The sequence below is a fragment of the Oryza glaberrima genome, chromosome 5 (genome assembly GCF_000147395.1).
Source record: "Oryza glaberrima chromosome 5, OglaRS2, whole genome shotgun sequence".
Classification (NCBI taxonomy): Eukaryota; Viridiplantae; Streptophyta; class Magnoliopsida; order Poales; family Poaceae; genus Oryza; species Oryza glaberrima.
Window position 1 is genome coordinate 7,406,215 of NC_068330.1, and position 23,219 is coordinate 7,429,433.

The window sequence follows — 23,219 nt, forward strand, 5'->3', positions numbered from 1 at the left end:
ATCACGCGTGACTGTCATGGTTGGAGTCACCGTCACCCCTACGGAATTTTAAAGTAGTAAAGATATTGCACTGTGAATGGACCTAGAGCAAACAGTAATAATAATTATGATAAAGAACAAGCATTATTATTGATTCTTTGTTTGTTTTAATGCTACCAAATAGTATGCTACTCCTTCCGTCCCATAATATAAGGGATTTTGAGTTTTTGCTTGTAACATTTGACCACTCGTCTTATTCAAATTTTTTTTGCAAATATAAAAAACAAAAAGTTATGTTTAAAGTACTGTAGATAATAAAGTAAGTCACAAATAAAATAAATAATAATTTTAAAATTTTTTGAATAAGACGAGTGGTCAAACGTTGCAAGCAAAAACTTAAAATTCCTTATATTATGGGACGGATGGAGTAGCAGATACATAAGTATGTAGATAAGGACTACAAAATAAGCAAGAACCGATAAGAATTGCTAATGCATATATACAAGTAAAATCCAATCTAATCGATAAGGTCAGGGATACACTTCGCTGTAGCGATCGATCTCGTCCGTTCGCTATGAATCGGACAGCTGAAAACACCTCAAAAGTCAACTGTGTTCCCGACCTCCACGGAAGGAAATCGGTCGTTGATCATTTCAATTGTGCTTGGCGGGGCTTCCATTGTGACATAGCGGCCTAGTGTTAACCCAAACTCTGCCACATTGCCGAGGCCATGATGAACCAAGAGCAGCCAGATGAAGGTGAGGAGCTCCCATCCGTCGCCCAACCGACGCGCGTGGAGCTCACCGCGGCTCTTGCTTGCGGCATAGATGAGGAGGAGTATCCACGTCTCCTTCACCAACTGAAATAATATGTCATTGACTTGTAGTGGCCAATTTAAGCTACCTGTATGACCTTCCGTCCAGACCCTAAAAACCTCAATGTGGTCCTTAGCAACAGCAATGAGGTCAGAGTTTGTCTTGCTTGTCATATGCTCAAGAGCTTTGAGCAGTAATTCCATCCTTGCGAGAGGACCCTGCTTGTCACTAGCATCTTTGTTAGTGTCCACTAATTTAGCCATATAGCTCAAATGTTCCATCACAGCGTAATCACTGCTGACAGGCAACATGGAGGGGTGTGCTACCAGGAGGTACATCATATAGTTTGATAGCTTCTCACATTCCCTTGCGACAACTGTCATTTGTTCCATGCTGCCCGATATAGGAAAACCAGACATTTGTTCCATGCTGCCCGATATAGGAAAACCAGATAATAATACCGAACTTGCCAAAATATCTGTGAACAAATGCAGTTGAATGATGCCGACCTCAAAACGCTGAGATAAGCTCAACAAGTTCAACCTGACATCCACATTCCCTTCTTTAGAGACCCCCATAATTACCTCGTCCTGATCATTATTGGATGGTCTATTATTAAAACAGTCTACAAAACAACCAACAATCCCAGTGGCATCAACATGTTTCACATGACGTACATCTCTATAGATCTTCTCCAAGCCAAATGCATACAACACCCTAGACATTATCCTGGGTGTGGACCCATCATGTAAAGCACATGTTGCTAGGCTAAATTGCCCCAAACAAATTGGCACAACTGACCTCTCCTCCTTTGCTCCAATGATCTTCCCAACAGGAAGCAAACCAACACAATTGTGCCTTCTCCAACGTGCCCATGTTAGTGGAGATGCCGCTACCACACCAATAGCACATGCTTCCATAAGAAGGGCGCCAGCAAATAGTGTGTAGGTGATTGCAACATCAGCCATTCTATGGCCATGCTTTGGGGTTACTAGGAATAGCACAAATGCAACAACCATAGCTATGTGGGAAATACACCGTAGTATGCAACCGATCCATGTCTGAAGTATCGTTGCCTTGGTGTAGAGGATGTCATACATCATGCTAAGCTCCAGCTCTACTATTTTTGCTTTCACATAATTTTCACACCCTCTTATACCATGTGTTAGTTCCTTTCTTACTTTTTGGCCAAGTTGTGAGACCGTGACCCCCGCAAATAATCCTCGAGCATATAGCACCATTTGATGAGGATAGAAGACCTTGCTAAGATAGCTTCCATATTTATTATCCTTTTGCTCTTCCTGTTCTTTGTCTTTGTAACCACCAGCTGAGCTCTGAAGGCCATCTAGGCTCCCACACTTGAGTGCCCATGTCCTCTCCCCATACTTGATTATACCAGCAACAAATATGAAGATTGCAGGAACTACTAGCTGCAAACTGATATGACCGAGTGAATTGCAGAAGGCATACAAGGCAAGACTGACCTGAACAATGAGATTCAATAGGTGTCTTAGCCATAGATTGTTGTCTTCGATAGAGAAGGCGGTGATGGTATCTTGCCCACCAAGATGAACCAGGAGAAATGGAATCCAAATGACTGTCAAGGAGTCACTTCCAATTTTGGATTTGTATTCATATCGAGAGAGGAGACCAAGGGCATAAACAGCAACTAGGTCTGCTCCCACATAGGCCAGCCAAATGAATATCAGTATCAATTTGTTGGTTCTACGGCGTCGGAGGCCTCCAGTGAAGAAGAGAAAGAGCTGAAGGAATAGACTCAAAAGAATCATCAATTGGATTTCCCATCCACTCCATAGTTGCACCAGATTGGCCCATGTTCGCTTCATACTGTAATCAATGATCGATGATGGTATTTGTCCCTTGGGCTACTGTTTGTTGCATATGTTCAAATGTTAGTGACAAAATCATGTACTGAAAATATTAAAAAGCCATATATTACAAGTAATGCAATCACATAGGTCATTTATAACTTTTTTAATTAGTATGAACTAAATAATTTTCTCAACAATAAACTATGTATTTCACGTACCAAAATCATTGAAGAGAGTATTAAAATGATTAAAACAAATGTAGCATACATCAAATCCATGGAAAGTGTGGAAAAGTGCATATGTAGTTTGTATCGTGTTTTCATATCTATATTTTCTATAAAGTTAAAGCTCACTAAGTCTAAAGCTCAATATGCAAATATGCCACCTCGTCATCCACGAGCAATAACTACTTATCAAAAAAGCTCATGCAAATATGCAATATCATCCATAATTTATTTAATTCTACAAATCAAAATACAAATAGATCCAATCATCACCTCTCTCATCATTTCCGCAATATTTCAACAAATATATCCACAATTTTTATAATACTTAACATACGTTCATCCGTATATCCCGTATCAAAGCAGAGATATTATTTAGTTTGTTACATGTTTACTACTAATAAATGCTTGCTTTTCATTTCTTTTTTCCCTATCTTCTGTTTCTTGTGATACAAATCTTGGCCAACCTAAATTTCATCTATAATCTTTTACAAAGCCTATTAAATTTATTTCTCTTCAAACATGGCTTGGCAAATCAGTTTTATTTGTTACTAATAATTAACATCAAGCTTACTCCTTGCTCGATTATTGAAAAAAATATATATTTAAATTTACTTAGTAATTCTCACAGCAAAGTGCGAGGAATCACCTAGTTGTTTATTAAAAAATAATGGCGTAAAATCAAAATATTTGATTCAATGCTTCTCTTTGCAAATTTAGCGTCATATGTTGGAAACCTAATCTATCTCTTCAATAAAATCAATATTAATAATACAAAATCCAACGTACTTGTGCAAATCGTGATGGGCCATATTGGCAATGTATATATTTTATTGTGATATTATCAACTAAATATCCTTCATAGGAAAATGCTTTAACTGCTCTTACTTTATATGCAGTAATCACTGCTACGAAAACTATTTTCGCATGTGGCCAAAGTAGATCTTCTTTGCATGCGGCCAGCTGCTCCGTCTACGATCAAAGGCTATTTTCAAAGGCAGGTGACCAACTAAGTTATGTTGTCCGCCTACGAAGAATGTTTAAGCGCTAAACAAATCAACAGCCGCTTGACGCCTGTTGACGGTCGTTATAGACCAATTTCGACCATCAATATACTCAAAATAAAGGAGAACTAGATATGCTTACAATGTATATTTGTTTTAGAATAATCTACTTGTACTTGGATTCTATTTGATTTTAGAGATTGCTATATAAAGAGAAGGAGAATCGACGGAAAACAAACGAACAACCAATCGGAAGCCGTCGAGAGGTAGATTTGTGGATAGATGGGCCTACAAATCCAGAGAAATAATCTCAACAGGCCCAAAACACCACGTCACTGGACTGGGGAATCAACGGGGAGGAGGCCTGCCAAAAATTGGGCAGATTGGGCTAGGTCACGGTTCGGCCGAACCCCCATCTCAGCCGTTGAGGCTAGTGTTTGGCATGGACGTTCAGGATTCACTTCCAACGACGGCTGTAGGGCATTTCCAACCTTTCCATCCGCAATAACCATCATACTCACTCTATAAAAGGAGCTCACTTCACTCACTTCTCCACAGACTCAACAAGAAGATCAAAGCTCTCTCTCAAGTTTAGTTAGTATTCTAGTGCTAGTGGAGTAGGAAATAGAATAGTTTTCTTAGTCCTCGAGTCTTCAGGAGAATTCGGGTATGGCTCTAGTAGCTTCTCTCTCTTTTATAAGACTTACACAATTAACGGAATATGCTTCTTTATTCAGTTTCGGTATTTTACTTCACTCTTATTATTTGAGTACCGACTTCACTTTACATTTATCTCGATATAATTGTGTAGCTAGCTTACCAGAGATATGCAATGGTGTGGGTATAATGTCCATGCAAATGATTGCTCTATGTCATGGTAGCGGATATAGAGTAGTATTTGATAATGTAAGCATGGTGCTTAGATTATAAAATATCATTATTTTGGGTTATATGCTGCGGGACAATAGAGATTGGCCGCTGATGGTGACAGCTCAGTACGAGTGTTCCTCCATGTTAGTATATAATCCTAAGTTAATTTCCTGGTATGGGTACTCCTCCATATTCATTTCCGGTTGGACGGCCATGACGGGTTGTCGTAAGGAACTCGGCAATCAGGGGTGATCACTTGAAATACCAGGAGGGCTTAGTTAGGGGGTATTGGCTGCATGATTGTATACTAGATAGTGTAAATTACAGATCCCTGTATACTGGAAGTATTAGGATGAATTCTTTTCTTATTCTTTCTCCACTTAGCCTAGGATTTATTCAATGAGAATAACTTCCTTCTTTTTCTTCGTGTCACTCTACCCTTGAATTAATTAACCCATGCTTAGACTGTGACTTATACAGGTAACATATAAATTATTAGTATAGTCTTCTCTTATCAATCTTCCCTTGAGATTAAATAAATACGATACCTTGGAATACTTCGGGGTGAAATGCTACAATGGTATATCCGTGTGCTTGCGGATCTTTCTGCGCACTAACCGTAATATACCAGGAATATTTCTGCGCCATTGCTGGGATTTATATTTCTATAATGTCATTAAGAAACACTAACAAACATTTTTGGCACCTTTGCCGGGAAGATTAATAAAGAGATTACTATATGCTAATAACTTTATATTTACCTCTGTATAGTCACTGTCCTTTGCAGGCTAACCTTAGTTTTTTTCACTTTTGCTGTGAAAACAAGGTAGTGTATAACTGGTTTTGATTTGCCGAAAAACTTCCAAGACAATCCAGATGCTTTCTTCAGGAGTGTGAAGCCGCGAGTTGTCCCTCTACAGAAAGCTCTTTCGACAAAGAAAGCAACCATCCCAGTATCACTGAGCTTTCTTTCGACAAAGAAAGCAACCATCCTAGTATTACCGAGCTTCAAGAATATGGCTGAGAAGACCCTCCGCGATTTCGCTGCTCCATCTACTGACAACGTGCAGGTTGGGCCGCAAATCAACTTGGGGGATGGCGATTTCGATCTAAACACCAGCCTCATTACAATGGCGCAGGCAAGCCTGTTCTGTGGCAAGCCTAACGAGGATGCCAAGTGCTTATCTTCAACAGTTCCTGGAGATCTGCAGCACGTACGCAATGAAAGGCGTCAGCCCAGATGCTGTCAGGATCAGACTGTTTCCATTTTCCCTTCTAGGGAAGGCGAAGCAGTGGCTCTACATCAACCGTGCATCGTTGGATACCTGGAACAAATGCTCTACGGCATTTCCCTTCTAGGGAAGGCGAAGCAGTGGTTCTACGACAACCGTGCAACGGTGGATACCTGGAACAAATGCTCTACGGCATTTCTCTCCAAATTCTTCCCGATGGGCAAAACCAATGCCCTTCACATGAGAATCTCAAGCTTCTAGCAAAGAAGGGATGAGTCGATTCCTGAAGCATGGGAAAGGCTATAGGAGTACGTGGCCACCTATCCTCATCATGGGATGGACGACTGGCTGATCCTACAGAATTTTTATAACGGACTCACTCCCTTGTCCTGGGATCACCTGGACGCTGCAGCTGGAGAGGCGTTCTTCTCCAAAACGGTCAGAGGTGCCGTCGATCTGATAGAGAAGATGGTTTCAAACATGGGCTAGAGCGAAGAATGACTCCAGACCCGCCAGTGTGGCATGCATACTGTCAAGGAGATAGAAATGTCAAGGAGATAGAAATGCTGGCCGCTAAGCTAGACCTCCTCATGAAGCGCCTTGAAGACCAAGAGAAGAACAAGCCCCAAGGCACCGTTAAGGCCTTGGATGCGCACATCACGTGTGAGGTCTATGGCAACTCGGGTCATTCCGAGACAGACTGTCTTGAGACCCGTGAAGAGGCGATGTTCATGAACAATGGATATCATCCACAAGGAGGTCAGGGGTGGAACCAGGCCCACCCGTTTTACCAAGGAGGCAACAACAACAACAGTGGTAACTTCAATAACCAGCCTTCCTTGAAGGATCTCATCTTTGCACAAGCTAAAACTACTGATGCTTTAAGCAAGAAGCTAGCTGCCAATGATAAGATCTTAGAAAATATAAATGCTAAGCTAGAAGGATTCCGAATTAGATATCAGTACTATCTTAAAAAAATCCCATATACTTTTTTTAAAAAATCTAATAATAATACGATTAAAATAGTTTTTACCCGTTGCGACGCACGGTTATCTTTTTCCAGTACACACATATAGGTCATGGAGGTGCCAGAGACTCTGGATCCGGCGGCCGTCAACCCGCAGTGTGCTAAGTCTCCAATCCTGATCCCTACCAAAACTCTAGCATGGCCAAGTTTGAAATCAGTCATTACTGTGCCCGTCCGGAGCAATTACTTTGCCATCCTCAGGGAGAAGACGGGTGCCATCCACCCACCCTCCTATGAGGCTACAAACGGGCAGCCTAGCACAAGGCGTCACCTCCGCACGTAGACCAATCGCGGTGGTCTTAATGCTGCAAACGACAGATGGACTCAGGTAAAGGCCCATGGTCAGTAGAGGACGGCACAGCCTTCACATCCCCATTCAAGCTCAACGCCAACCCCACGTCCTCGCTTCGTGCCTTTTCAAGAGAAGACCTAGGGTAGGTGCTTCATCTGCCTAGCTAAAGACCATCGTGCGTCCACCTGTAGAGACCCGGTCCAATGCTTCTCCTGCAGGCGCTTAGTCCACTGGGCTTGCGATTGCGATTGCCGCACTACCGCGCACCCTCACCATTGCTCCTTGCCACGCGAATCCTCCACGCCCCGCGCGCCCACACCTCCACCCCGTCCCTCATCAGCCTTGGCCGCCATACTGGAAAAGCTCTTAGCCGGCCTAGCCAGCCCACCTAGAGCGCCTGCCACCTCCGTCGCCGTGTGCTCTGACCGGGAATATGGTGCTTCTAGGCAATGCCACTACAAGGCCCATGCATGATGAATGCATCAACCCTTCCTCCTTCGCCCTTGAGCAGGAGCGTCATGAGTAGGAGGAGATCGCTATGGTCTCCTGGGCAATGAAGGCCCCGTCGACCACGACGGCCAAGTAGGTGGAGTAAGTGCTAAAGGATGAGTTCGACCTACACGGTGATGTGGTGGCGGTGACGAAACACCACGCAAAGGCTTTCCTCATAAAGTTCCTCCATAGTCGACACTCCGCGACGCGCTCTGGAAGGGGTACGACAATCGCTGGGGTATCGAGATACACTTCATCAAGTGGAGGAGCCTCAAGGATGCGCTCGGCATAGCCCTCATGTTCTGTGTGTGCCTAGTGCTCGATAGAGTTCCCCGCCATGCTTGGATGCTAGACATCATCGAACAAGTCATTGCCCTCCGATGCGCCTTGGAATGAGTTGATATGAACCTCGTGCAGCCGGTCGACACACGCTTCATCAAGCTCTGGACATGGATGGCGAACCCGAGCGTGATCCCCAAACACGTTTGGCTCATCTTCACAAAAAAAGTGTGGGATGGCTCAACGAAGTCCGTCTTGGTGACAGAGACATCGCTAGAACAATGGCAGCACGGCGGCAAGTATCCGGTGCTCCTCCACTACGACGAAATCCATGACAACACCACGGTGACCGTCGACCTCCTCAACCCGGTCAAGTACGAGCCAATGAAGAGAAGCCTCCTGGCCTGGCACCTTGGGGTGATCGATGGCAAGCAGTCGCTGGCCTGCGTGTTTGAGGAGTTCCCCCATCACCCATAGCCGCCGCGTCTCCCCAAGGAGCACGATGGGCTGCGAAGTGGAAACAAGGATAAGGGCTGCAAGGAGAGCAGTAGCCACCGAAGCTGCTACAACGATGACCACCCCGACGAGCTATGGGACCATCCCTAACGCCGGTCATACCGCGACGACGACAAAGACGATAGAGGCAAGGACGTGGGGCGTGGCAGTGAATCAAATAGATGCGAGGGGCTCAACGGTGCGCTCCAGCGCACGTAGTCGCTGCAGTGTTGAATGCTGGAGAAAGCAGCCGCCATGGCATACGTCATGATGACAGCGACGATGGTGGCCAACGAGCTGCTGGTCCTCCCTCCCGTGCACAAGAGCCTGCCAACCGATGAAGATCTACATGCACGCGAGGTTAACAAGTTAAAATTGATTTTCCACCTTAAGCTCTCGGCCTTGCAGCGTTCTACAGCTATCATGGCGTGCACCCTCAGCCCCTCCATGGTCGTTGACCGCCTTGCTACGATCATGGGAAAGCTCTCACTACACGTGCCAGGCAGTGAAGCCTGGTCCGAAGCAACCAGCCCGGTTCACAAGGTCTTTAAGCGCATCAAGACCGATCTAAAAGGGCCTCCATCGCTGTGGGAGCTTGATGACACCCTTTAGGAAAGGCAGGAGTGGGGCCTCCTTGTCGACGACCCAAAGGGACCGGAGCTGACAGCTTTCACATTGCTTGGAGCAAGAGAAGCGCCACCGACCGCTGGGGACGACACCCAGCAGTTGCTGCTACAGCAGCTCACCTCGCCATCGCCGACGTGAACTCCAATGCAACCGATGGACGCTGGGACCAGAACAGCTGGCACCAGAGCAACCGGCCCTGAGGAATGCTGAGGACGACGACGACAATGGAGAGGCCCTATGCGCCTTGTTCAAGCTGGTGGCCCTAGCAATCCTGCCTATGCAACGGGTGCCCTATCCAAAACTTGCCATTGGGGACGATGCCATAGAAGACAACGGGGCGCGTAGGAGCAGGCGACTGGCCAAGAAGCCACTGGCTAAATGAAAGTGCTGGTGGCGATCAAGGCGCAACTTAATTTGTGCCAGCAGCTTGGCTTTATTCCAACTGAAAGGGAAACTCACCGATCAAGCCCTTGTGGAGTACAAGGCAATGTTCAACACTCCTTTGCCACCTGAGGTCATCCAACGCCTCACGGCCTTGTTCTCCCTCGACAACAAAGCATCGCAGAAAAGGGACGATGCCCCCACTGCATATGTAGGCCCATCGGACGCTGACGAACTCCTGGAGGTGTTTGCCAAGGCTAATGTGTAGTCCCGCCCGCGTGAACTGTGCACTGGCACCACGGCGGCCTGCTTGCTTGCGCTCACTTGCTTTTGTTGACATCGAGACGATGCCACGCTGCTTGCTATCGTGTTTGAGACGCTGCGACGAAGACTTCTATCGTCGCAATTCAGCAAATTGGTGTTCCTCCTACCCCCCCTTCGGTGCAGAACTCCATGGCCAACGTAACGGTCCTGCCCTGGTGCCGCAATTTCACACCCATGTTCGTCGTCATACCCTCTACCTTTGTTCTTCTTTGGCGCCGCAAATCCACGCCCAACCCCCTCACCGCGACTGCCATCACTGCCTCCCGACTTTAACGTTGCACTACATCTTCGCTCGCTTAGACTCCAATTCATTGGAGCGGTCAGAACAATTTACAACCAGACTATTTGGAAGTGCTTGGCTCCGTCCAAATGCAAGTTCTTCTCTTGGCTAAAAATCAAAATTAGAGTATGATGGCTGACAGATTATACAGAAGAGAGGGTGGAAGCTAATCAACATTTTTGCACCCTCTGTCGCACCGTGCCCGTATCAGCCCTACACTATCCAAAATGATCTGGGCGGAAATACAAAGATGGACAAGGGTGGACCTTTGACTGCAAGAGTGGGAAAGACTGCGCAACGGTAGAAGATTGGTGGTACAAAATCTCGCGCACGGTGAACAGCTCAAGAAAGGCACTTAAATCGTTGATCATCCTGATAGCGTGGGAGCTTTGGTGCGAAAGAAATGCTAGAATTTTCAGGCAAGTGGCTTCTATACCGGCCACCATCATCGTCAAGAACAAAGAGGAGCACTACAAGAGGTATGTGGCTTTTTGATATTTTATTATGTCATAATATGTGAAATTTATGTCAAAAATTAAGATTTGTGACAAACGGTTGACGTAATTTCAAACGTCAAAAAGCCACCGTCATAAATTCATCATGTGACGTTTGTACATTCATTGTCACAAGCATATGACATTGCTTTATTGTCACAAAATCCTGGGGCTTGCCATGTGGCAACTGAATGGCAGTTGACATGGTTAAAAAAAACGTCACGGAATAAGATTCGGCCTGCTAAAGCCCATGTAGCTCATGGGCCACAAATATATTTTTTCTAGGGTTGTTGCTAGCTGGCCCAACATATTTTTTGCTTGTTTGTTTGAGTGCAGCCTATACAAATTTTCAACCCACATCAATTCGGCCCATATGATTTTTCCAACCCGCACAATTCAGCCCATATGATTTTTCCAGCCCCCACAATTTACATATCTCTTATATGGTTTTATAAATTATAAGATAGATTTGTAAATTTTGTGAACAATGTTACTATCACTTTGCCAGATGAAGATATGACCAAAATAAAAGTTATAGATATTCATGAGTTATACAATTTTGTTGTTGATGACTTTTTAAGTTGAAATCATTTAGTATTTGAAAATGTTATTTGAAGTTGTCCTAATTTGAAATTCAAATTCAAATTATTGAAACAAAGTCATATAGCAAAATGACCAAAACAAAAGTTGTAGATCTCGATAAGATATACAACTTTGTTGTTGACAATTTTTTCATTTGAAATCATTTACCACACAAAAAAATTATTTGAATTTATTATATTTTAAAATTCAAATTTTATATAGGTCAATCAAACTCAGATGGAGAAATAACCAAAATAAAATTGGTAGATTTAAATAAGTTATACAACTTTGTTTTTGACAACTTTTTCACATAAGTTTATTTAGTATGATAAAATTCGATTCAAACTTTTAATATTTCGAAATTAATTGAGAGGAGGGAGACAAAATGGACTTATCGACTCGCTAGGAGTGCGGTGTGGGCTAAGTGGGAAGGTTGGAGGCGTTAGATTAGTTTCTTAGAAGATGTAAACGTGATATATAAAATAAGGGAGTACCTATGCATCTTTCGAAAGATTTTTATAATCGTATCACACAGATTTTAGTAGACACAGTAAAAGGCAAAAAGCAACTAAGAAGCACTATAATGGATACTAAATTACCATATCTTCAAGAAAAAGACCAAATCCAATGCAAATTTAAAAACTTACATGCGAAGATTCAAAAATTACACTGTAAATTACAAAAGTTACAATGTAAGTTTCATAAATTACACTGTAACTTACAAGAAAATGCACTGTAAATTTAAGTGAGAAAATCGAGTGAGAGATAAGAAAAAATCTTTCGAGTGAGATATAGCAAAATCGATAAAATAATATGCAATGTCTAACAAAACATCGTGTGTAGCGTAGTGGTTTGTAGACCATGACAGAAATAGGAGCTCGTGGGTTCAACTCCCTGCACCCAACATTTTTTTTTAGCTATTTTGCTGAGTTAGGCGCACGGGTTGGCCCATTTCGCCCAACATTTTTTTAGTTATTTTGCTGAGTTAGGCGCACGGCTATTTTGCTGAGTTAGGCGCACGGGTTGGCTCATTTCGGGTATGCGGCTGTTGGGCTAGCACCAGGTTGGCCCATCTAAAAATGAAAAAAAAACTGATGTGGCAGTAAGGCTTGCCTACATGGATAAAAACATTTAAAATAATATAATAAATAATTTGTGACACATAAATAGGCCTTATGACATAGTAAATATTGTCACTGGATGACATTAACTATATGACATTTATTGTGACACACAATTTTTTATTGTCATTAAGTTGACGTGCTTGAAATAAAATGTCATAAAAATAAGATGATATAGTGACATTATGACATGTGTCATATTAAACACGTCAAAACCTGGAGCGTTGCGGGTGCGACAAAACTCACAGAGATTACCCCAGCAGAGTAGGTCCCATCGGTTTCTTTTGCGGGCCCGCTTGGTTTCTTGTACCCGTACCCGGTAAATATTTTGTAGTTTTGTTGTACACTTGTACTCCTTATCTATCAATACATAAGCCGCATCCTTCTCCATCAGTACATATATAAGCGACAAAGATTCTGCCCTTCTTTTTAAAAAATAAAAAAGACATTGGTGTCGCTCCCTCGCTTTCAATTACGGTGGCCGTCGATAACCAGAATGAGCAGGAAGGGCTGAGGGAGAGGGGTGGTGAGGGCAGAGGTGGGGACCGGCCCCGTCCCCTGAGGCTGTGGCTAGCTGCCTGGGAGGTGGGATCCAAGACGGAGAAGGCAGCCATGGACGGCAGATCCACATCAATGCAGGATCCTCGCCACCGCCGGCGGGGCTTTATCGGATTGGTCGCCAGCGTTGGGCGGATACGAGGCGGTCTATATCGTGAGCGACGGTGGACACCAACCTTATATAGATGCGTTTCGACTGCTGCTATCTATGCTCGCGTGCAGGAGACGCATATATATATATATATATATATATATATATATATATATATATATATATATATATATATATATATATGGCAACATATCATATGCACACAGACCCTCACGTGTACACACGTGCACACCAACTAAAAAATATCACCAAAAAATCTAGAAAAAATCATACACATACTTTTAATTGTATTACACCTAGGGTTAAAATCTTAACGTCAAATTCATTATATTTTAGCCGTAACGAAAAAAACAAAAAATCTGACAGTTTTAAGGTTGCAATTTTGTCAGAATTTTATCTTTTTTGTTATTCACTATGTAGAATGAATTTGAAGATGCGACTTTGCACGTAGATGTAATACTATTGAAAGTACATGTATGAATTTTCCTAGAATTTTTTGTGATAATTTTTAGTTGGTGTACATGGTGTGTACACGCGAGGGCATGTGTGCATAGGATACGCTCCCTATATATATATATATATATATATATATATATATATATATATATATATATATATTAGATCGAATGTACTCTCTACATAGTAAAGAAATTACTATACTCATATATACGGTATTGAGAACATCCAAGTAGTTACTATCTCCGTCCTAAAATATAACCACTTTTAACTACGAACCTGAACACACCGTTATCTAGATTTATAGCTAAAAATGTTTATATTTTGAGACGGAGAGAGTATATTACTACTTGCAATAAACCTCAGTAAATAAATTGTTATGGATGAAAAGCGACAAGACATGGAAATGTTAACGAGACCTTATCTGGCATTGACTTTTTTTTTTTACTTTTGGGCGATTGATGCATGCAAGGCAGGAAGCAAGAAATTTTTTTTTTAATTTAATTACTGCCAGGACTTTGTAGTGTGATTTTCATTAAAAGAAAAGTATTTACAAAATGATAATTACAAAGGAACCACTAAAAACATCACAAAGGTTGTAACCAATAAAAACTATTTGCTTTAATGGGAATTTTTTTTTCTTAAATGAAGCAAGAAAGTTTTTTTTTACTGAAGCAAACAAGTTTTTTTTCCTTACTAGGCGATGGATGCATACGGACCCAGAGAAAAGTAACTTTTTTAATGCTCTGACGGGTGCATGAGGGATGTGAGGAACAAAAGATAACTCAGGAAGCAGGAGGAGAAAAAAAGAGAAAATACCAAGGAGCCTCCTGTGAGGTGTGCTAGCGGTTTCCTAGCGCAATACGAGTGATGTAGCGTTACCAGTCTCTTAATATCAATATGCTTACCAACTACCTGATCCCCTGTATTTCCAGTCCCAATCAAAATATGCGTCCGTTGATTACGATTTATGTAACAATGTTATTTTTAGTTGGCATCCGTATCATTAGCTTAAAATAGTTAGAAAAAACAGAAAGAGACAGCAACTGCAGATCATGGCTTGATTGAAGTTCAGCATTTTGCATTCATTGGCTATGCATGTAATTGTTTAATTTGAGACCTCGTACACTAGCTAGTTAATTGCTTAAGTAAGATCTCAGACAATGCCACCTAGCTAGCTAATGATATAGTATACACAAATTTGACAGACCATATTGATTCATATAATAAAATATGTACGGTTACAGGAAATTAAGCAGCAAGCCACAAACGAGACTATAAATCGGTTTATAGTAACGCATACCGTAGATTTCTTTGGGCAGTTCCAACCAGATGGCAGAGCTAGTTACACAGATGCATACAACTTCGGTTGGTTATGGAAATGTGCCTATAGCTGGTGGTAGAAACCTTGTCTTGTTAGTGATAGAAGAAGGAGAGCCCTAATTTCTTAATGATCTTTTAAAAGGAGTTGAGAGAAATAGTGCGCCCCATAAGGCAGGATGGGTGGGGCCATATCAAAAAATGAACACGAAAAGAATTTGATTCTTGAGGTGGGGACATTAATTACTAAGGCATATCGGTGCTTACTGAAGCGGGAGATAAAGGAAAGGGATGCTCAAGCTTCTGGAAGCTCCCTAGACGAGGTAATGAATATATTTAGAACCAGTCGATACTCCGCGCCTTGCTTTGCTACGGGACATGTGACTGAATGCATATTATATAATGTATGACGCCGTTGACTTTTTTCTAACGTTTGACCATTCGTCTTATTCAAAAAAAATTATGTAATTATCATTTATTTTATTATGACTTGATTCGTCATGAAATGTTCTTTAAGCATGACATAAATATTTTCATATTTGCACACAAATATTAAATAAAACGAATGGTCAAACGTTGGTCGAAAAGTCAACGGCGTCATACATTAAAATACGGAGGGAGTACATCATAGAAAGGAAAAAGTACGAATTACCCCCACCCCCGAACTATCGCGGTCGATCAAATTACCCCTCGAACCACAAAACCGAACATTCTTCACCCCGAACTATGTAAACCGGACGAATTACCCCCCCTCTTGACCCAATCCACGGTGGTTTTGGTCTACATGGCGTACGCGTGGTAGTCCAGTCAGCATTCTATTTATAAAAAAATATGGGACCCACCTATTATACTCCTTCCACTCTTCCTCAATCTCTCACTCTTCCTCTCTCTCTTCTCTCTCTCACTCTCTGTCTCACTCTTCCTCTCTCTCTCACAGGTCGGCCCGGCGGGGGGAGGGGGGACACAGAGCAGCGGCGGCGGGAGATGAGGAGGCGGCTGCTCGGCGCGCTTCTCCCCTCCCTCTCGGCGGTGTGCGGGCGGTGGCGGAGTGCAAGGAGGATGCGACGGCAGTGGGCAGCACCGAGGAGGGCGTTGGAGGACAAGGGCGGTGGGACGGCGGCAGGGGCGGACACAGCTTGGGGCGGTGGCATGGCGGCGGAGGTCGCTCGGGGCGTCGAGGACAACGGCAGATGGCAGTGGGACAACGGCAAGCGAGGGTCGGTCGCGGCCTTGTTCTTCCGGATGGAGGCCACCGACCGCCCGGCGCCCAGCCCCACAGTCCTCCAACATCCGGCCCTGTGGCCATCCGCCGCCCGTACCTCCGATGGCGACCGTCGACGCATGGATCTCCGTCGTCAGGCCCTCTCTGCCACGCCACTCCTCTGCCACTCGGGGGAATCCTTTGCCGCCGCCAAGGGAAACAGCCACCTCTTCACTGCGACAAGGTGCACGGCTGGCGTCGTCGGGCCCCCTCCACCGCGCCGCTCCGACGGTGCCCCTAACTCCACCGCTGGCCAGCTCCTCCGCAGCTGCTGCCTCTCGCCCACCCAAATCCCGCACCGACGATGGGCGCCCGCCGCCGGCTACAGGGACCTCTCCTCCGTATGAGACCGCCGCCGTCTGGACTCCGCCTTCTCGGGGGGAACGGGGCTCGATCCCGCTGGACAATGGCGCCCCTTCTCCATCGACCTAGAGGCCGGCCTGCCAAACCCCGCGCCGAGAGAAGAGAAAGGAAGAGTGAGAGAGAAGAGAGAGCATGATAGGTGGCTCCCACATTTTTTTTTTATAAATGGAATGCTGACTTGACTACCACGTGTATGCCATATAGGATAAAACCGTTCTGGATTGGGTCGAGGGGGGTAATTTGTCCGGTATTGAAAGTTCAGGGTGAACGATGTATGGTTTTTGGGTTTAGGGGGGTAATTTGGTTGACCGCAATAGTTTAGGGGGTAATTTATACTTTTTCCTTATAGAAATGATAAACGTATATGCCTAAATAATGTAAAAATGATGTGGAGATAATGATTTGGCATTACTTGCATATTAAGTTTTAAAAATGCAATAAAAATTATGAATAATTTGTCATATTTGCATGATATTTAAAATGTTCTATATAATAATTGCTAGTGAGTAATGATGTGGCATACTTGTATGTTAAGCTTTAGAAGTTAGTGGACATTAACTTTACAGTAACATAGGATACGATGTCAATCCTAAAGTAACACCTTGAAAATTTCATAAATAAAAATATTATAAAAAATTAAATATGTTTTTAGGTTCGTTCAATTTTAAAAATACAGGAGTCGTATAAGAAATTTCTTTTTTAAAAAACTCGCATGCTAACTTGAGACGACCAGTCTCCTAACTGCAGCTCATGATTTTCTAAAAAATATATATTCAAGTGAATTCGCACAGTGAATTTCACCTTAACTAAACCATATAATAATAATAAAATTAAAATAGCCTTCACCCGTTGCAACACACGGATATTTTTCTAGTAAATAAAAATTTCATAATCCAAATTTATTGCTCAAAAAATTCTTACAAAAATTTGCATCATGCTGGCTCTTCCAAATTTTGTTCTGTTATTTGCCGGTGCCAAAAATAAGGTAAAATTAAACCCTAAGGGTTTGATAAATAAAAATTATCTACTTATGATTATTTTTTATTTTTTAGAAAAAGAAAATTTGTTTTGGAAAAAGGTATAACCCAAAGTCTTTTTAAGCTCCTTAACCAATTTTCAAACAGTCTGTAAAAGGGTGCCCTACTTTTTACAAAAAGTCTACTTTACCTCCTTGGTGCCCAACTCCTTTTTCCTTCCCTTCCCGGCCCAATCTAGCCAAGCCGACCCAGCCCAGTGTTGGTATTTCTTACGACCATAGATAAATCCGCAAGCGCACGGAATACCGCTGCAGCACTTCACCTTCGGGTGACCCTAAAAGGATATCGAACTCAGGGAATGGGTGTGTTAACGACCAAATTTGGTAAACCATGAACCAGGTTCAACATCGGAAACAAAGTGGATTCGGTGAAGGATCGTATTTAGGAAACAGAGTGCGTATCGGCTGCAAGGGCATCGGCTGAAGATGGCATCAGCTGAGATGGATCAGACAGGAGATAGCCGATATAGCCGATTTCGTTGAGATGGTTATGAAACTGTTTCCGGAATCGACCGACATGCTACATCAGGATTGCCACGATAGAGATAAGCTCGCAGATAGATAATTGTATCTACTAATTAGGATATTTTGAATAGTTTCTTTAGAGATATGTTTCGGCAAGAGTCTGCCGTAAAGATTCGTTTGTATCTTAGAGTTTGTTAGAGATAAGAGTCGTGTCCGGCAAGGACTTATCATGTATCTCGGGTATAAATATGACCCAAACCCATGTAATTAACAACAACAATTCAGTAACACTTTCGGCGCATTGTCACCATTTTCTACTTTCATTGTTTTCGACAAGTTCTTATTTTCGGGTTGAGCTGCATCGATTTCGATCTTCAAAAAGAGGTAAACTTGTCATGGCGGCTTGCGTTCTCGGAATTAGTGCTTCCATCATTATGATACTCTAATCTTGTTTATGTAAATCGTCGAGTTATCATATATGCTTCATAATCTTCATTAGTTTCACGATTTAACCTCTGATCGATTGATATCTGTTACCGAAGAGCAGTCGATAGAGTTAGATTTCGTTATTAATCTAGATTATATAGCATATCTACCATCTTTTAGAGATTTTCATCATCTTGCTTAGATCTTGTATTTATTCTTATGGTTAATGTTGCATTGGTTGAGTTCGATCTATTAAGTAATATTTATAACTACTAATATCTAGCTCTTTTATGATCATCAATAGAGATAGTATCGGTGTTTCAGCCGATCTTACCTGATTTAGCTATTTTGTCCAATGTATGCTTGATTGACATGATAAATCTGCCCTTTATGTTAAAATCTTATTGCATTGAAGAGAATTAGGTTTATTATCTAATATATCTTGTTTGTTTCAATATCTTAGTATAGAGTGGTATCGGAGTATTAGCCGATACATATTAGATCTATTTGATCGGCTATGCTATAAATGTATATATAATCTTCATCTTAAAGTACTTTTGAGTATAAGTGATTTATACTGTCTCGACTTGCTGTTCGATCTGTCCCAATCACATGGTTCAAATATATTTTAAGAAGATGATTATATATCGTTAATATCTACAGACAATCGAGTAGATTTAACGTTATATTATTTTTATTACTCATTGCCGATCTATTACCAATACTATTGGCTCAGAGTTTGAACGATACGTCATCGGCACTAGCCGATCGTCTATCGTCTTTGGATTTAACCATGATTTCTTTGTGCTTCTTTCTCGTTGATTGCAAGATCAAATCAACTGGCACGCTTTGAACCTAAGAGGAAGATTTAGGACCTGCACAGGAGTTAAGCAGATCTCCCAGGCTAGCATGTGTGTTTTTCTGTAATCTACCTAAGGCTAAGACAATTCAAGGACAACAACTATAGATATGCTAGGCAGGCTAGAGAGGAATTTCTATGTGTTTTAATTATCTAAGCTAAGTTAAAGGTAATTTCCTATTTATTGCTTCGGGCACCGACCCCTGTTGGTCTGCCAGCGTGGTTCCGGCTATAGCTCTATGATGTATTTGAACGTGGAGGATTACTAGGACGGGATTCAGGGCTGTCACCACCTGCCACCTACCTCTGACAAATCCGTGGGATACACAACAAACAAAGATAATCTCTAACCTACACACCACTTCTAAGTTATTAATTACTACTCTAATACTTGCGCAGGAACTTCCTTCTCTATCCAGAATCCTAGTACTAGAGCACTTGGTACGAATACTAAACAATGAACCCACAAAGATGGAAATATATCTTACATAGACAAAGTAATTAAATAACATAAGAAAGGAACACGAATGCTTACTTTACAGAAGAAGTTCTCCGGACCCGGAGCAGAGTGTACCGACAGCTTCGGTACTCCTCCAGAATTCCTCCTAGGAAGCTACACTCGTCGAGAAAGAAGTCGGAGAGAGCGCCAAACTTTTGGACACCCTACAACCGCCATAGGGGAAATCCGAGCCGTCCACGTGAAGCCAGATGGCGGGAGGCGCTAGGATTGGTTCGGCCGAACCGGTTTGGTTCGGCCGAACCCAAAAACCGTCCTCTCGGCCTCTCCTTTGGCCGGTAGTTTGCCTAATGGGCCCCCAACATCTTGCACAATGTTTTGGCCCAATTTCTAAGTGGTTTTGGTTGACATATGGGCCCTCCTGAATGCGCGGAGGTGCATTTTGTTGTATAACGGATGTGTTTTCTTCTCAAAATACCTACGTACACATATTTTGCCAACACTAGTAGAAATGATCAGTAATAAACCCTACCACTAAGTTGGATACCATATTTTATTTCGTTATATAAGTATTGACGGTCAAATATTATGATTTAATTACCATCGATACACAACACTGACCGTTGAGCTGAGCCGACCGGCTCGTTCCCCTCTCCCTCCCTGTTCTACTCTACCTGGCCGACCCAACGCCCCGCCGCTCTCGCCTCTACTGTGGGTGCGGGCGACCTTGCGCCATGGTAAGGTAACTGCCAGCTCGCGGTGCGGCACCCAGCGCCGCAAATATTTCCCGGGAGTACCTATGCATCTTTCGAAAGATTTTTATGATCTTATCATACATATTTTTAATCTTTGAATTAAAACCCAATAGCCACAGTAAAAGGTAAAAAAAACAATTAAGAAATACCATAATAGACACTAAATTACCATATTTTAAGAAAAAAAACCAAGTCCAATATAAATTTTAAAAACTACAAAAAAAAACTTATAAAAGTTACAATGCAAGTATCATAAACTACACGGTAACTTGAAAATACACTGTAAATTTAAGTCAGAAAATCGAGTGAAAAATAAGAAAAAATCTTTCGAGTGAGATATAGCAAAATCGATATTTCCCCGAGGATCTGGTTCCTTCCCTTCACGAGTGAACCAGATAGGTTCCAAAAAGGGCTAACCCTCATCATCGTCAAGCGGTCAAAGTAGTCGTTGGAGTCGGACGAGGTCTGGGTTTTTCCCCGACTCCGCCGGTCGCCGCAATGCCGAGCTGTGCCGCGGGCCGCCGCCGCTCGCCGGTGTCGGCCATGGCGGGGAGCGCCGGAGCGGGCGGCACCACCAGGTCGGAGAGGCGCATGCCGCTCCGGAACCTCACCAATGTCGTCGGCGGGAGGGCCCGCGCGGCGAAGGCCGAGGTTTGTGCGGTATGGCTTGTTGCGGGATTTTGGGGGGTTATGTTGCTCGGCCGATTTCTTCGGCAGTAAGATTGTTTGGGTTCTCGTTCGTTGAAGGAAATGGAGTATAAATGTAGAGAAGGGGATGAGTTCGCGGCATTTCTAGCATGTTTTATTGGATCAGTTTGATTAGGCATTTATTAATATTACCCTCGTCTTGATCAATTTTGTGCAGCATTTATCCGATTTCGCAGTGTTTACTACCATGTACGAATCATCCGTTTCCTGCATTTGTTTCTCGTAACAAACATATAATTATTTCGGTGTCTGCGTCACTTCATTTTGCTTGTCCAACCAGCTTTGATGCAGCATTTGATTGGATTCGGTGTTGTCTGATACTCTATTTTCGTCCATGCCACTGAGCTTGTTAAGTTCTACAGCATGTCATTGTATTTTGCTTAAATTCTATAATATACCATCGCCGTCTATTTAGATTCCGTTAGTACTGTATAATTTTGTACTAATGATTGAAATATTCCTAGGACAAAAATTTCCAAAATTTGGCCGAAAATTCTGAAATATCATATTATAAACTAGGCAGAGAAATTGCCCATCTCAAACTCTTTAAGTTTTACAATCTATATAATAAAATTGTACAATACTAACGGAGGCTAACTAGACGATGATGGTATATTATAGAAGTTAAGCAAAATACGATGCCATATTAGAACTTGACAAACCCAATGACATATTGTAAGCAGGGACAAAATCAGTGACACACAATGAATTGTCTCTATTTTTCATGGTTGTTCAGTTAACTACCTATCTACCATGATGCGGCATTCATTTTTAGAAAAAGTTAAATCTTATACTATAAGTCCATATCTTACACATTAAATTACATACACTTATAATATAATTTTCAAATTATAAAATGCCCTATTCTATTTTATAGGAGAAATATGGAAAAATGATGTATTATCTATTTAATTATGAGAAATATATTAGTCCAAATTAACATATATGTAGAAAATAAAAAACAATATGAAAGAATTACGGAAATACGTACTAATGTAGTTATCATATACTATCTCCATTTTTTAATAGATGACGCCGTTGACTTTTTTTCACATGTTTGATCTCTCGTCTTATTCAAAAAATTTACATAATTATAATTAATTTTGTTATGAGTTGTTTTATCACTCATAGTACTTTAAGTGTGATTTATATCTTATACATTCGCATAAAATTTTTAAATAAGACGAATAGTCATACATGTGAGAAAAAGTCAACGGCGTCATCTATTAAAAAACGGAGGCAATATAATACAATGAGAAAAGAGTCGAATGCTTTATTATTGAGCAAAAATGATGGTATTATTTTTATCATCTTTTAGCGGAATCTATCTAACCATAGTTAATCAGCCTGTGTTAGTAGAAGTCTGTATCGTCATGCATCAACATATCATGAGATTATTAGTTATAGCTAAGTACAGCAGTGTAATCATACTTAGCATATTACGAGACTATCGGGTAATGGACAATTATCTTTAATTGTGCTAGAGAAAAAAAAAGTACTCCCTTCGTCCCATAAAAAACTAACCTAGGACTGGATGTGACACATCCTAGTAAAACGAATCTAGACATGCATATGTTCAGATTTGTTGTACTAGAATGTGTCACACCAATTCTACATTCATTTTTTTTAACAAAGGGAGTAAATTACAATCCATACTATGTATTCTTAAAAATTCTTAAAAGTTTTCATATAATGGTATCCTTTAACCATTTTCATTTACACAATAGCTAACTTTACATTTTAATTTGGACCACCATATTCTATCCATCTTCAAGTCCGGTGACTCAGTAATCACTTCGCACATTAACTCTCTCTCTCTTTCTCTCTCTCAATTTTCTTTTTCCATACGACAATTGGATAACCGATAGATCTAGCAAGAAAGAGCCCGGATATAGTGCCTTCGCTCTTCGTCGGGTCAGCTCCTGCCTTCCAAAGTCCATGCAAGCCCGACATCTCCGACCTCAATGGCAACGATAATAATAGTGCGCATCACGATAGGGGAGGAGAAAAAGACTTGTCGGTTACTAGAGGTTAAGGCTGTGCATGTAAAGGCAAAGGAGAGGAACGGTGGTGGTTCATGGAGAAAGAGCAGT

General features: G+C 42.1%; 1 protein-coding gene and 1 non-coding gene across 2 annotated transcripts; both read right to left on the minus strand.

Moving 5' to 3' along the window:
* Positions 1-17: 17 nt before the first annotated feature.
* On the minus strand, positions 18-14,888 carry LOC127772728 (uncharacterized). The gene is made up of 2 exons (XM_052298686.1): positions 14,780-14,888; positions 18-2,683 (listed from the first exon to the last, which is right to left on the minus strand). The coding sequence occupies exon 2, from the start codon at positions 2,639-2,641 to the stop codon at positions 578-580; it is 2,064 nt and encodes a 687-aa protein (XP_052154646.1). The 5' UTR covers positions 2,642-2,683; positions 14,780-14,888; the 3' UTR covers positions 18-577.
* Positions 6,188-6,294, minus strand: LOC127775245 (small nucleolar RNA R71). Its single transcript, XR_008017921.1, has one exon. It is a non-coding gene; the product is annotated as a small nucleolar RNA R71 (small nucleolar RNA).
* Positions 14,889-23,219: the final 8,331 nt, after the last annotated feature.

Bases quoted from the DNA above. Each gene is read 5' to 3' on its own strand.
- LOC127772728 (XM_052298686.1), bottom strand. From the start codon at position 2,641: ATGAAGCGAACATGGGCCAATCTGGTGCAACTATGGAGTGGATGGGAA.